Here is a 16219-nt window from a genome sequence, read left to right on the forward strand (position 1 = left end):
ATACAGATACATAAAAAAAAATTACAGAGCACCTGTTTATAGAGCACCAGATTGTTTTATGAAAAATAATCAACATGATTCATGAGGTCAACTGCTTTTTCAAACATTTATTAGGGATCTCTTGGTTGAAGACAGAAAATGAAGGCTTTACAATTGGAGTAGTTGTAACACAAGTTTAAACACATCAAATAAAATGTCAAATATAAAAATAACAATAAGCAATCATCTCTTTTATTTGCAGGAGCTGACCCTCCGTGGGTGGGGGTGGGTGGTAAAGAAGCTGACCCTGTGTGGGTGGGTGGTGTAACTGCACTCTAAGGACTCTTGAGCTGACTGCTCCTGTCACTGCTGCTGGTGCTGGGGGTGCGAGAGGATCGGGGGGAGGGGGTAAGCACGGGGGTGGATGAGACGGACAGCCCCAGACCCAGCTCCACTGCCTTCACGGCGGGCAGCTGCACCGCCGCGCCCCTGGGGCTGCCGCCGGCCGAGGACCCTGAGGATCTAGGAACAGAACACGCGCTGTGTCTGGCATCGTAGTAAATTCTTTCACAAACGTATACTGAAGAGAGATGAATTCGGGTGGATAAACGGGTCTCCTGTGGGGTGGAAGGCCTCACGTGTTTGTGTTTTTACCTGAGAGACGCTGAACTACGCGCTGAGCTTGCCTTTGAACTCGAGGGGGTAGCCGCAGGCGATGGAAGTGGTACTTTGGCCTGTGATGGAAGAAACTCAATTTCATTCAGACATATACCATTGGTCCACCTCAGAACAAGATAAGATACCAGGAAGATACCATAAACTTGTGTGTAGTGCTCTACCTGTATGAAGTACGTCTGTAGTACAGCCTGGAGGTCAGGATTTTGCTCCATTGCTTCTAGAAGCATCTTATTGACAGTCTTATTGCAGTCCTTCAGTGTCCTCAGCTCAATGTCCCGCTCCTCAAACGTCGCCTGTCTCGTCTTTTTGGCTGAACGAATGTCCTTCCTGAGCCTGGTACACTGTGAGAGAGGACAGGCGAGGGGAGACGTTGGACATGGCGGCAAACGCAGCCCGTCTGCCGCTGTTCTGTTCGTGTAGCGATACGGGTCGCCTGCACTCGCTTTCTCAGTGAGCCTGATGTCTTCAGACTAGTCTGCAGCTTCCCAGAATGCTCTCCTCAAGGGAATTACAGGTGCCACGAAAATAATATAATAAACCATATAAAGCCTTTGGGAGATGTTTGGTGATATTTGAAATTGATCAAATCAGATAATCTAATCCGAACTTACACTCACTGGGTACATTATTAAAGACTCTTGCTTTGTTTCAAAGGCATAGAGTATTTTATACAGTACAGAGAATATATCACCTTGTTGCCATGCACAAGCTGTGTTGAATAAATATTAGCTAGGGTTACCATCAGTCATCTAAATTGGCATATGTCCAGATTGACTGACTGACATGCTTACTGTATGAAATTGTTGTAATAGTTCTATTATGCGAAGCCATGAGAACAAGATATAAATCAGCTGTGCGGGAAATGTCAGACCTGTTTGGCAGCCCTGTCCAGTTTGCCTTGCTGGGAACTGAGTTCTTTGTTCAGAGCAAGAATGCTCGCTTGCATGCCATCAGTCTTCTCGCTGAGAGCAGCTTCTTCCTTCATAAGGTTGTTCAAAGAGCTGCCCAAACCCTGGAAAAGACGGAACACCCAGGATGCATTGCATTGCTGTCAGGACACTTAACAACATAAATCTGGAAAACTTGCTAACAGGTTTTCCAAGCTAAATGACACAACCATTATTACCAGAGGAGGTTGCAGAGAACATAAAATAAGTAAGCAGACCATGACCAGACATCATTCCGCTCAACTTATAGAAAACTATGACACACAAGTGCTCGAAAATAAAAGCATGCATGGCTTAACACAAATCAAGTGAAATGAGTTTATCTGTTTTGGATTAAATTCTATCAAAGCATTGAAAAAATGCACTTTCCTAAACAAACAAGAGATTGTGAAGTCTTTAGAAAGATGATCCCTTTAGACTTAAGGGAAAAACATTAAGGACAAAGGGCAAAATAATATTATTTTAACTTTTACTTCTGGGCTGTTAGATGATCTTTGACCATTGAACTTTTCAAGCCTTTTCCCAGATTTTGTGTGTGTGTGTTTGAGAGGAATCCTGGCATGATGTGTCTATATATATATATATATATTGTCAGAACTGCCATAGATTCAATAAGGTACTGGACACATTCCTCAGAGAGTCTGGTCCATATTGTCATGATATCACCAAACAGTTGCTGCAGATTTGTCGGCTGCACATCCATGATGTGAATCTCCCGTTCCACCACATCCCAAAGGTGCTCTTGAGATCTGGTGACTGTGGAGGTCATACGAATACAGTGAACTCACTGTTGTGTTCAAGAAACCAGTCTGAGATGATTCTCGCTTTTTGACATGGCGCGTTATCCTGCTGGAAGTAGCCATCAGAAGATGGGTACACTGTGTTCATAAAGGGATGAACATGGTTAGCAAGAATACTCTGTGGTAGGCTGTGGCATTGACATGATGCTCAATTGGTACTAATAGGCCCACAGTGTGTGAGGTAAATATCCCCCACACCATTGCACCACCACCAGCCTGAACCACTGACACAAGGCAGGATGGATCCATACTTTCATGTCAAAACAGAAATCGAGATTTTTGGTGAGCTTGTGTGAATTGTAGCCTCAGTTTCCTGTTCTTAGCTGACAGGAGTGACACCTGGTGTGGTCTTCTGCTGCTGTAGCCCATCCACCTCAAAGTTAGATGTGTTGTGTGTTCAGAGATGCTCTTCTGCATGCCTCAGTTGTAACGACTGGTTATTTGAGTTACTGTTGCCTTTCTGTCAGCTTCAGCCTCTGGCATCAACAAGGCATTTGTGCCAACAGAACTGACGCTCACTGGATATTTTCTCTTTTTGGACCATTCTCTGTAAACCCTAAAGATGGTTGTTCATGAAAATCCCAGTAGATCAGCAGTTTCTGAAATACTCAGACCAGCCCGTCTGGAACCAACACCCATGCCACGTTCAAAGTCACTTAAATCACCTTTATTCTCTATTCTGATGCTCAGTTTGAACTGCAGCAGATTGTCTTGGCCATGTCTACATGCCTAAATGCATTGAGTTGCTGCAATGTGATTGGCAGATTTGACATCCAATTGATTTTTGCGTTAATGAGCAGCTGGACAGATGTACCTAATAAAGTGGCTGCTGAGTGTATAACAACAGTAATATATATTCTCTCTATTGTTATATATAACAGTAATATAACCAATATAACAGTAATATAACCAATATTTGGTTTATGCCAAACAATTTTTTGAATTTTCATCTTTTTTGAGGTCTGGAAAATTTGAGATTTCCAAAACCTATGGAAAAATCCTGTGTTTTGTTATGCACTTTGCTAAGTCCAGGTTTCATCTGTACGAGTTGGTACAGATGCACTCATCTTTATCAGCATAAAAAAGAGGGTATCTACTGTGAACTTAAGGGTATATAAACTTCTTGGCTACACAGAAGGGGAAACAAAATGGCCTCGAAGCAGTTGGCCGGTGCTTCTTCACATATCGGCAGGCTGTGAGATTTCACTGCAATCCTGCGCCGTATATCAGGCTGGAACGCCGCCACGTAATTTTCCACATTTAAATCCAGTCAGGTGTATATTTCCTTTTTTGACAAGCAGATTGAAATCAGCGATAACTACCGACACTGGCATGAGATAAGGCATCTCAGCTGAGTTTAACGTGGTGTCGACGATTTCACAAAGCACAGAGCACCTTTTTCACCTCATGCTTGAATTGGCAGAGTATGTGATGGGAAAAGAGAAATTTTGACAGGTCTCCACACTGTAGTTTTCACCTAAAACGTCCCAATACTCTTTCACTAGCACCACATTCAAACAGCTAAACTCACCCGTTCTCAATTTAGAAAGCCAAGCTTGCTTAAAAGTACAGAGCAGCCAAGTGTCTTACCATCTTAATCAGAGCGACGTACATTTTGTGAGCATACATGACACAACCATGACACAACAAAGCCCAACTATATATGAGTTAAAGCTCAACTGTATATGAGTTAAAGCCCAACTGTATATGAGTTAAGGTCCGTGTGTTTGGACTGAGCTGACCTCAATCTCCCCCTGTAGCTCTCGGATTTGCCGTCTTTTCAACTTGTACTTCTCCTCTGCTGCACGTTTCTGCTCCTGCAATCTCAGCTTCTCCTGATATTCAGGACCTGCCGAACAAAGTCATTAAGCACTGAATTACTGGTTCCAGTCAGGCCTGATTCTAGAGTCTCCAGAGACAGGCACCTACTGGACTCGGTGACCTTGCAGAAAGATTTGCGATAAGTGCTGTTGCAGTCATTGACCACGTGGAGCGTGTTCTTCAAAGCCTTGATCTCTTTCTCCTTCTTGCGGATCTTGGCGTCCAAATTGTCACCCTCACGCTGAAGTTCCTCTTTCTCCTGAGCTGCCTTCAATAAGAAAAAAACTACAGTCCAATGTCTGATATATCTACACTTCTTTGATGTCAAAAGTGAGGAAAATAATGTTCTTGGAATTTTGTGTTGACTATTAAGCCAAACTCCAATGCAATTTACTCCCATTATAGCTAAATTAAATATTAGGGTCCTGTAATAAACTTGGCCCATACAATTTCCTCACACTCAGTGTGTGGACAAACCCCCTCACTGAACAACAACAGTTACAACAATAACGCTGGCTTAAATATCAGTTTAAGCTCACGGATGTTGGAGCACAGATCTGTTACCTTTATGATGTAATAAGCCTGAGATTTCTCTTCCTCTCCCTCTGGAGCTGCCATGGCAACGGTCATGATCTCGTATCGCTTTCTCATCTTGTCGATTTTTGACAGTCGCTCGTGCAGCTCAGCACTGTGAAGAGATTGTGACCCCCAATGACCACGCTGGACATGACACATGCATAAAAGCACGCTTGAAACAACGTGGAAACGAGACTGTCAGGGGAAGCTCTGTATCCCGGAGGAGGCTGGGCTCACCTGAGCGACTGGCGCTCCTGGTCGGCGGTCCGGAGCTGCTTGGCGAGCATCTCCTTGTGCACACGGATCTCCTCCAGACGCTCTTGCATGGCTGCCTGCAGCTGCAGACGTCTCTTCTCCAGTGAGAGGACGCCGTCCTCCCTGTTGCTCACGAGCTCACTCAGGCGCCTGGTCTCCAGCTTCAGGAGGTTGTTGTCCACCATGTGGTCCTGTTTTTTAAGGCGGAGTTTCTTCAGCTCTTTGTCAGAGGTGTCGTTGACCAGTTGCAGCTCCTCGATCTTCGTGGTCAGGTTGCTCTTTGCCGCGCCTGCCTTCTCTGTCTCCTTCCTCATGCAGCGAATGTCATCCTGGGAAACAGACACCTTCTCAAACACAGCCCAACACAACCCAACAGAGCCAAACATAGCCCAGCACAGCCCAACATGACCCAACACAGCCAAACACAACCCAACACAGGCCAAGATAACCCAACACAGCATAACACAACCCAGTACAGCCCAACACAACCCAACACAGCCCACCACAACCCAACACAACCCAGCACAGCCCAACACAACCCAACACAACCAAACCCAACCCAGCACAGCCCAACATGATCCAACACAGGCCAACCCAACTCAACCCAGCACAGCCCACCACAACCCAACACAGCCCAACACAACCCAACACAGGCCAAGACAACCCAACACAGCATAACACAACCCAGTACAGCCCAACACAACCCAACACAGCCCACCACAACCCAGCACAGCCCAACACCACCCAACACAACCAAACCCAACCCAGCACAGCCCAACACGATCCAACACAGGCCAACCCAACTCAACCCAACACAGTCAAATCCAACTCAACACAACCCAACACAACCAAACCCAACCCAACACAGCCAAACCCAACCCAGCGCAGCCAAACACAACCCAACACAGCCAAACACAACCCAACACAGTCAAACCCAACTCAACACAACCCAGCACAGCCCACCACAACCCAACACAGCCAAACACAACCCAACACAGCCAAACACAACCCAACACAACCCAGCACAGCCCAACACGACCCAACACAACCAAACCCAACCCAACACAACCCAACACAGTCAAACCCAACTCAACACAACCCAACACAGCCCAACACAAGCCAAGACAACCCAACCAAACACAGCCCAACACAACCCAACACCACGGCACAACACAGCCCTTAAATGTCGGTTACAGAGAACGTCCGAGCCAGTTCCAAGCACCGAGGACGTTTCCGTTCTTTTACGGTTCCTAACCAAGCCTTCTCGGTGGCGATGATCACACCTGGAGCTTCTTGAGCTGGGTGGTGAGCGTGGCAGCAGTCCTCCTCTTCTCCTCCAACGCCTCAGTGAGCTCAGCCCTGCGCCTCTCCAGAACACGCCTCTCCTCCGTGCTGACGTCACCGCACAGGCGTGCCATCTTCTTCTCCAGTGCCTGGATCTGGAAGTCCTGTGGAGGACGCCGGAGATGTCACGCTCGTCACAGGCGAGACAGCATGCTAGCGCTTCAACCGGTACAGTGAGGGAACCATCGTTTGGAGATCCAAAGCAGTGGTCAGAAATGGAGTCAGTCATGCACATGCGAATGGCGAATATGGAAATTTAGGTGTAGTTTCACAATATTAGCATGGTCAAAGAGGAATGTAGATAGACCGTTAGGACGAGGCCAACATGGAGGCTCTTAAGGGCGGGAGTGTCTGTGAGCATTCTGCTCTCTTACTTGGTTGTGGATTATGTCTTTCTGTTTGAGGGTGTTCTGGTCCAATTTGCTGAGGCGGCTCTCCAGATTGGAGAGGATGGCCCGGCTGCCAGAGAGCTCCGCCTCTGCACTCTTCTCATTGGCTCTCAGAGCCTGCAGCTCCTGACTCGTTCGAAACAGGACCTCACGCTGCTGCTGCAGCTGGGTATCGATCTCCTGCACACACACACACGCACGCACACACACACACACACACACACACACACACACACATACACACACGCACTCACACACAAACGCACGCACGCACGCACACACACACACACACACACATGCATGCAAAGTCACACGTGGAAAAGAAGATTAAATAATGCACCTATAATAGAAGCCTGGAGACGTGTATTGGGACGGTTATTGTCCGTGTCCAAGTGGGCACTACTGATGCGCAAGGCCGAGATTACGTCCAGAACTCTGGAGTGTTTTCTTCAGGTGACCCCTCGGGCGAGAAGCCCTCGATATTTGCCCTGCCCCGAGGGGGTGAGGTGTGGCTGAGAGAGACGAGGGGGTGAGGTGTGGCGCTCACTTTGACGGCCTGCTCCCGGTCCCGGAGCAGCTGCTCCATCTGCACCGCCCGCTCCTCCACGCCCAGCGCCGCCTCCGTCACCACCTGCAGCTTCTCGCCGAGGGCACCGTTGTGCCACTGGGCCTCCTGCAGCCTGTGAGTACCCAACACATGCCACACCCTGCTATACCATGCTACACCCTGCTACACCCTGCTACACCCTGCTCCACAGCTGCCAAGCTAATGATGACTGATGTGTGCCTTATTTCATGTGTCATTAGCCGTGTTTGCCTCGTCGGGTTTCTGCGTTTCTAATGGCACCAATAATTTTACGCTGCTTTTCAATTGGCTAAACAATCTGCCATCGTGCTAACTCTTCATTTTCATACAGAAATTAGGAAAATTGTACATAACTACACATTTTAGTGAGAATACGGTTATTATTGGCAGGTCTGTGCATTTGCACAGATAATAAAAATGACCTGGAAGTTGCTCATACAGTTGTGATCAAATTTATTCAACCCCCAATGCTGCGAAGGGTTTTATGGAATTCAGTGCACATTTGTAATTGTGTTCATAATGAAATCTTACAAGGACTTGTTAAAGAACTAAATGCAACTAAGATAGCATCAATTTTTTTTGTCATAAAGTATTAAATGGCCTTTTTGTGATTTCTTCATTGACACAATTATTCAACCCCTTTACGACTACCACTCCTAAGAACAGAGGTTCATTCCAGTGTTTTCCATCAGGTATTGAAAACATCTGTGGATGTCAACGAGCAGCAATCAAGCATGATAAGCACCAATTAGGCAGATTTATAAGGACTGTGATACTCAGCTCCTTCTAGACATCTACTGGTGTGTTTCCAAGCATGGTGAAGGCAAGAGAATGGTCCCAGAAGACAAGAGAAGAGGTTATTGCTCTTCACAAGAATGGCAATGGATATAAAAAGATTGCGAAGTTGTTAAATATTCCAAGAGACACTATCGGAAGTATCATTCGCAAGTTCAAGTTAAAGGGCACAGTGGAAACGTTACCTGGTCGTGGCAGAAAGAAGATCCTGACCGCGACTGCTGTGCGCTACCTGAAGCGTAATGTGGAGAAAAATCCCCGCGTGACTGCTAAGGAACTGAAAAAAGACCTGTCAGATGTGGGCACTGAAGTTTCAGCTCAGACAATAAGGCGCGCACTGCATAACGAAGACCTCCATGCCAGAACGCCCAGACGCACCCCCTTGCTGACTCCAAAGAACAAGAAAAGTCGACTGCAGTATGCCAAAAGTCATTTTGGACAAGCCACAAAGGTTTTGGAACAGTGTACTGTGGTCAGATGAAACTAAATTAGAACTGTTTGGGCCAGCGCTATGTTTGGAGAAGGAAGAACCAGGCTTATGAACAAAAGAACACCTTGCCTACTGTGAAGCATGGCGGGGGGTCAATTATGCTTTGGGGCTGTTTTGCTTCTAATGGTACAGGAAAGCTTCAACGTGTGCAGGGTACCATGAATTCCCTTCAGTACCAGGAGATCTTGGAGGAAAATGTGATGGAGTCAGTCACAAACCTGCGGCTTGGGAGACGTTGGACCTTCCAACAGGACAATGATCCGAAGCACACATCCAAGTCCACTAGAGCATGGTTGAACATGAAAGGCTGGAACATTCTAGAGTGGCCATCGCAATCACCAGACTTAAATCCAATTGAGAACCTCTGGTGGGACCTAAAGAAGGCAGTTGTAGTGCGCAAGCCTAAGAATGTGACTGAACTGGAGGCTTTTGCCCATGAAGAATGGACTAAGATACCCATAGGTCGCTGCAAGACACTTGTGTCAAGCTATGCTTCACGTTTGAAAGCTGTCATAACTGGAAAAGGATGTTGTACTAAGTACTAAAAAATAATGTCACTAGGGGATTGAATAAAACTGATAATGATGTGAGCACAGTAAAGACATTTGTGGTTATTCCATCATAAATATTATGTTATGTTTGTCTAATTTATAAGTGCCTCTTTGATATAATTGTAAATAAGATGACTGAAATGATCAAAATCAATGTCAAACTGGCCAAAACACTTTATTTCAGTGGGGGTTGAATAAATTTGATCACAACTGTATTCTTGAACAGTTTTGTAAGGGATTGTTTAGGTTTTATAGAGTGTGGGAGTCACCCACAGTGACGTAATGGTACAATATTATTCAATATATGAGAAAAATACTCTGCATGAAGACAGCTTGGCATGACTCTGCAACAGCTGGCTAAATGAACTGTGCCTCCACCAGACATTCTCAGTCCTGACACTACACACTGCACAGGTCTGAATGTTCTCCACTCCAAAATCTGAGCTGAGTTTAACCAGCTGTGTTAGTTCAGGCCACATCCAAAATTATGTAGTGCATAGGACCCCTAGGACTGGCAATGAGGTTCTAGACATCTAGGATAAGACGGAAAGTTATTGTGAGATGCACAAAGTGGCTGTACTTTGTGGTTTTAGCGTTGATCTCCTTCTTCAGGTTGGCTGCATGCGACCTCATGGCCTCCACCTCCGTAGCGGTGCGATCCACCGTGCCCTTCAGAGTTACTAGCTGGGGAAAGGAAACCACTCCGCATTAGTGGACCAGCCCCGACACCAACACAAATTTGGCCGTCGTTCCTTGACACGAGCGAGGAGACCCACCTCGTCCTGCAGACGGTTGCGGGCGCTCTCCTGGTCCTGGTGCTGCTGCCGGAGCCGGACGGCCTGCCGCTCGCTCGCCGAGATCTTCCTCTCGCAGTCCCTGTTGTTCTGCGCCTCGCCGGACAGGAAGCTCTGCTTCTCCTGGATCAGGGCCTGCCGCTCACGGACCGCCTGGGTCGCTTCAGCCAGCATCTAGCAGGAACGAGGAAGCCACGCGTCGAAGTCAAAGTTACGGGCATTCCTTCTCAGGTGTGCAGTCAACATCTCGAATAAATATGTTCAATATACATACCTCCAACCATAACTTGAGCAAGCATTACAGCATTCCTGTCAGTTACAAATGTGAGTTTGCACTTGTTGCACTGATTTTTGAATGCTTGACTTTTAACAGAGTAATAGTACATTAAGCTGTCACTCTGTATACTTAAGTGTATTTGTATTTACACTTGTATTTACACTTATACATGTGTACTTGTCCTACACTTTTGCTTTTACACCTCGTCTCAAGGCTTTACAGGTGTCTTGGGTCTAGTGTGTAAAACTCTACCCGTACGCTTCGTTTTAACTGCACATTGGATCATTTCCACATTAACTGGGGGTTGATTATGGATTTGAGATTCAGAAAATTACAAAAATTGCATCTGCGTACGATCACAATGGACAAAAGTCCAACTGTATTCACGTCCATGAACACTATTAATGGATTGATGAGAAAAAGAAAGGAAGGATAATTTCATAAAAAGCATTTTATCCACTGATTCTGGAATAGAAGTCCAAATACAACACAATACAGCACCATCTGCTGGTTACCAGAGAGGACTGCTGCGTCTCCTGGTCTCGGTTCCTCATCTGCTCAATAGTGTTCTCCCACTGCCCCAGCAGTTCCTGCCTCTCTGACTGGGCCTGGCGGAACATCTCAGTGATCTTGTCCAGACTCATCTGCACTCAGCACACACAACACACGCACACGGAAAGTTATTTAATATCATTTAATTCTACTGAAAAACATATCATTAATGACTTATCATATACAAGCTGTAGTAATGATGCATGTAACACTGAAGACATTTCAAATATTTCTTATTAAGCTTGGAGTTGTATGAAATTATATTGTGATTGCTATGAGCCTTACAATACAATGAAAAGACATAGTGAAAAGTGTTTTTTGTGGCATGATTCATGTTTGCTGGATCCTCTGAATCTCAGTCACTAAAACACCCAAGAACATTATTATCATTATATCACCTTGGTCTGTATGCAACATGATGTTAGATGGGTCATTTGTGACCCCGATAAGGCCAAAAATGGAAGTCATCTATTGTTTAACTGACCTGTGCTGCAGTAGTCTCTGTAAGCTCAATGTCCAAAGCTTTTCTCTTCTGGTTGGCCTCCTGAGTCAGCCTCTCGATGCTCAGGGTCAGCTCCTGCAGGAGAGGTCAAACCTTCGTCCTATTTTACGGTGCTCATTTCTACAGATTGTATAAATATTTCATCGGATATTTAAACAGTTCAATAATTTCCAGCTGATTTAAAAGATGAACCAAGATTCAGCCCAGAATGTTAAATTCAGCTTTTACGTTCTGTTCATAAAAGGACCACTGCCCTGTAAAAACAGAAGAGCATTGATCCAATATGCTTGGTAGGTTCAGAACAACTCCATCTGAAGGTACAAACTCATCTCATGAACTCCACTCAAGCATCTTTTGTGAAAAGGTTAACTTATACAGCTACTTTCTTATCTCATTTTCACATCTGTCAACAGGGCGTCCATTGTGACAAGCCTTCCTAGGTACTTCTCAAAATTATTCCACCAATCCCTTCAGCCGACTCACTCGTGTCCTGCTCTCGTCCTGCTGAGCGTACTTGACGATGGCCATGGTGTCTTCATCCCTGCGTGCCGACTCCTCCAACCAAGCGTCCAGGGTCTGCTGGTCCCAGTTCAACTGGCCCTTCAGTTCCTCAAGCTTCTGGTTGGCTTTAAAGATGGTGTTCTACACAGCAGAAAGGCGGCGTGACTTTTGAGACTGACACAGACGGATGTGTAAAAACTGTGTGAAAATAACAGTAGAAGCCAAGGATGTAAAGGTAAACATTGCGTTTATTCTGCGGGGTACGTGGGTGTATTCGTAAAATGCAGAGACGAATGTAAGATGCCTCCAGTGAGTTCTTTTTCTCTCCGAGTGATCGCAGCTCGTCGTCCAGCTGTGTGGTCTCCTGTCGTAGACGTCCCGTTTCCCTCTCTGCCAGAGCTTTGAAATGGATCTCAGACTCGGTCTCCTTCTCTCTGGCCCTGCACAGCGCCTGTTCAGAGACACACGTCTCAGATTGCAGTCAGTCACAACAACCGGACATTTGTGTACATGTGAATGAACAGTTCACATGAACAGTGAAACACCAGGCATAACTAGATTTGCATTTCCTGAAGGGCTTGAAAAGTTGTGCCCTAGAGTGTAATGTGTGTAGAGCTTAGTGTGTGTGAAGCTGTGTATGGTGTTTGGTAACGTATGTGGTGTGTATGAAGTTGTGTAGTGTGTATGGTGTATATGTTGTATATGGTGTGTATTATGAGATATTCTAGTGTGTACGATGTGTGCGTGTATGTGTGTGTGAGAGAGAGTGGTTGTGTGTGAATGATGGTGTGTATATGGCATGAATGAAGGTATGGGTGTATGGGTGTATAACGGTATGTGCAGTGTTTATGAAGATGTGTACAATGTGTAGGAATAAATGTGGTGTGTATGAAGGTGTGTAGTGTGTATGGTGTATATGTTGTATATGGTGTGTGTAGTCTGCATGATGTTTGTAAGAGATGTATTTATGCGTGTGTGTGTGGAGTGTGTATGAGAGAGGTGTATGTATGTGTGTGTGTTTGTGGAGTGTGTGGTGTGGGTATGAGAGAGATGTATACAGTATATGTGTTGTAAATGTGCTGTATTTTGTCATTTGTGATATTTACACCACAATCGAAATTTGTCCTCCGCTTTTAACCCATATGTGCAGTTAGAACACACACACATGAGTGGGAGAAAGAGGAGCCTCTTAAAAAAGAAGTTACAGGTCTGTGACAGCCAGAAATCTTGCTTGTTTGTAGGTGACCAAATACTTATTTTCCACCATTATTTGCAAATAAATTATTTAAAAGTCAGACAAAATGATGTTCTCAATTTTTTTTCACATTTTGTCTCTCATAGTTGAGGTCTACCTATGATGTCAATTACCGGCCTCTCTCATCTGTTTAAGTGGGAGAACTTGCACAATTGGTGACTGATTAAATACTTATTTTCCCCACTGTATGTATGTGCGCGTGCGTGTGTGGGAGGAGGGGGGAGCTATTCAAAATAACTGTCACTCTGTCTCTGATTCTCTGAGTGGAGAAGCCTTGTTTAATGGGATTTGCACCTTCCGAACAAACGGTTGTAGTTCGGGAAATTTTAACTTATTGTTTAACTGAAGAGATTGTATGATGATTTTGGTGTAATTGTGTGTAGTTTGACCCAATACTGTCTGATTTACAGTGTTCTCCCACAGCTTTTCTGAACTAGTTCAAGTTCAGTTCATACATGCTCCAAGTGAACAGTTCACGTTCAAAGTTCACAATTTTAATTCTGAACTAGTTCAAGTTCAGTTCATACATGCTCCAAGTGAACAGTTCACGTTCAAAGTTCACAATTTTAATTCTGAACTAGTTCAAAGTTCAGTTCATTTTACTTTTTTCGTGAAATTTTCAAATATATATATTTTTTTAATTGCAGTGCTTTCTATCACTCTTGTCATTGGACTCTCGTAGGAGAAGAAGGAGCAAAAATGAGGCAGTTGAGTAAAAATGTTTCATGGTTGTACTGATGGATTATCTACGTAAAAGGAAACTATCGTTTTTCATAATCGGACTGCTATTTTTCCTGAGTGGTGTAGAATACGGTACGTTTCTTTATTTTGTTGTTGGGCCCTTAGAGGTTCTAACATAATGTTACAAGTTTGTGGCGGGATCTAAAACACTTTAGCACTCTGCTCTCTCTTTGTGTACTCAGTTAGACCCGAGTAGATTTATTTATTTTTTTTAATCTAAAAATAGACTACATTATGCATATATAAAATTGTAACGTGATAAGGAAATCTCTCTCTCTCTCTCTCTCTCTCAGTTCAATATAGCTATATTAGCATGGCTGTATAAGGTACAGTGTTGCCAAAGCATTACAACAATGATAACAATGCCAATGGCTGTGTTCGAAATAGTCTACTACATACTACTGGCATACTGATCGAGCCCCAAATCAGTATGCTGTATGCAGTATGTGACCAAAATGAAAATTTCCAGTACGCGAAACATACCCGGATGACCTACTACTTCCGCAAAATATTCCAGTACGCAAACAGAGCTATCTTCGTGGTGTACTGCATCCCATCATGCAACGCTACGTTCACGTGACCCCGTAGTGTGCTTTGCTTTTGTCGCATACTGGAAACTGTACTGCATACTACTACGAGGACCAGTATGCAGTATCCAGTATATACTGAGTCCAGTATGCAGTATCCAGTATGTAGTAATCTATTTCGAACACAGCCAATAACATTGACAAACAACAAATAACAATAATAATATATATGATAACATTTAGGGAAAGTTATCATAATTATTTACATTCTGAAGCTGAAAGGGGTGGGGGGTCGTTTCCCACTGTCTCTCAGGCTGTGACATGTAGTTACATATTTAGCAGAGAGGGGGGCGCTGTGTCCCCCTCCTAGAATGATTTGTAGTTGTTCAGTTTGTGTTAATGTTTGGAAGTTTGGGATTATCTTTATGGATTTGTGTGTGTACATTTCTCGTATTACAGAAGAAAGTGCATATAATAAGCCTCAGAACCAGCTGACTGAGGGGGTCTTTCTTTGGGTTCGGTTCTTGGGTCTGTAACGCCTTAAAATGTAGTCTCTCTCTCTCTCTCAGCCCTCCTCGCTTCGTTGCCTACTACTCAGCCGGACACTACGTTGCCCACAATGCATTGCGCACACAACGTCAAAACCATTTCTGTCAGAAATGGGAGAATACAGGAGGGAGGAACTTTCTCTCGTTGCGTTTCAAAAGACAAAACAGATGTCACTCAGTTTCAATGGAAAACAAATTCCAACGTTCATTTACAGTGACGTCTGCCTGTCATGACACTTGATGTGAACTAATTCACGTTCAAGTTCTTGGGAGCTAATGGGGCATTTTACTGTGCCAAGGGCCAAACAAATGCAACTTAAAACGAATTCATGAAATGATTAGATATCTTGGCGTACAGCAGTTTATCCAGGAGATTTTTTTATCATTTTTAAGCGCTGTATTAATAGCAGAAATGTGGACAAGAAGAAGACACAAGAAGAAGACGGGGCACCTTAGTATGAGCAAGTTCTTGTCGGACGTTCTTGAGATCTTCACTCATAGCATTTATTCTGTCCTTCGAGTTACTCAATCTGTTTTCGACTTCTGCCTTCTCTTTTTGCTTTCGTTGAATCTGGAAAGCGGAGGATGAGTTGAGTCCGCAGTCATCGTTATTTATTGTCGTTTCTATTATTACAGACACTCACACGCCGATCAAGCTACTGAATAATCTGGTAAAAACAAAATATCAGACACTCACCTCATCTAACAGGGCCTTATTTTCTGCATTAGCTACAGGAATGGCAAGACCTGCCCCCCAACCAATCTCGTTTAAAACCGCTTCTAACATTTTACTTCTTAAATCAGAAAATGACTTCACATATGAGAAAATAAAACTATATAGCTAGTTGCCGAGTTTGCTATTTAACGGCATGAACGCGCTCCTCAGCACTTTCCAATGTTGTATTTGTCCCCTAGCAACAGGAACGGCAATCGTGTTGACCCGTAGAGGGCGCCAAACCCCACACACGACCAAGCACTGTTACTTCTGCATCCTTTCACTGCATTTGTACAAAGTTCGGCAATGCAGCTATTGGGAGCAATAAAATCCCCAAAATTAAAACACTATACGCCAAAGAACCGTTTCACTATCCAGTTTCATAGGCACCCCGAGAAGGTAAGGTTCACATTTATAGTATAAACCAAACCGTAGCACAGAAAGCACTTCACACTTGGCAACACAGCAGAGCGAGCTGAGCTACAGTCAAAATATGAGCTACCTGATTAGGAACCTCTCCTCTAAAGGAAGTGGGAGAAATGACAGACATTGGTAAAACAACCAGTTTCACAAACCATCTAGTGCTTATTTATAGT

The 16219-nt window shown here is 44.5% G+C and overlaps 1 protein-coding gene across 1 annotated transcript; it reads right to left on the reverse strand.

The window, feature by feature from the left end:
- Positions 1–106: 106 nt before the first annotated feature.
- Positions 107–16133, reverse strand: ccdc39 (coiled-coil domain 39 molecular ruler complex subunit). Its single transcript, XM_076972319.1, has 19 exons — positions 15606–16133; positions 15360–15479; positions 12142–12288; positions 11820–11978; positions 11319–11411; positions 10798–10926; positions 9988–10179; positions 9792–9895; positions 7337–7469; positions 6775–6969; positions 6340–6504; positions 5039–5385; positions 4790–4913; positions 4334–4493; positions 4147–4253; positions 1529–1669; positions 819–998; positions 634–713; positions 107–501 (listed from the first exon to the last, which is right to left on the reverse strand). Exons 1-19 carry the CDS (start codon positions 15693–15695, stop codon positions 315–317), a joined length of 2853 nt encoding a protein of 950 aa, XP_076828434.1. The 5' UTR covers positions 15696–16133; the 3' UTR covers positions 107–314.
- Between the last annotated feature and the right edge of the window lie 86 nt (positions 16134–16219).

The sequence above is a fragment of the Brachyhypopomus gauderio genome, chromosome 14, assembly GCF_052324685.1.
Source record: "Brachyhypopomus gauderio isolate BG-103 chromosome 14, BGAUD_0.2, whole genome shotgun sequence".
NCBI lineage: Eukaryota > Metazoa > Chordata > Actinopteri > Gymnotiformes > Hypopomidae > Brachyhypopomus > Brachyhypopomus gauderio.

Bases quoted from the DNA above. Each gene is read 5' to 3' on its own strand.
- ccdc39 (XM_076972319.1), bottom strand. From the start codon at position 15,695: ATGTTAGAAGCGGTTTTAAACGAGATTGGTTGGGGGGCAGGTCTTGCC. The intron at 12,289-15,359 runs GTGCCCCGTCTT...GTCTCTGAACAG, and splicing joins AAGAACTTGCTCATACTAAG to GCGCTGTGCAGGGCCAGAGA. The intron at 11,412-11,819 runs GTGAGTCGGCTG...CCTCTCCTGCAG, and splicing joins AGGACGAGAGCAGGACACGA to GAGCTGACCCTGAGCATCGA.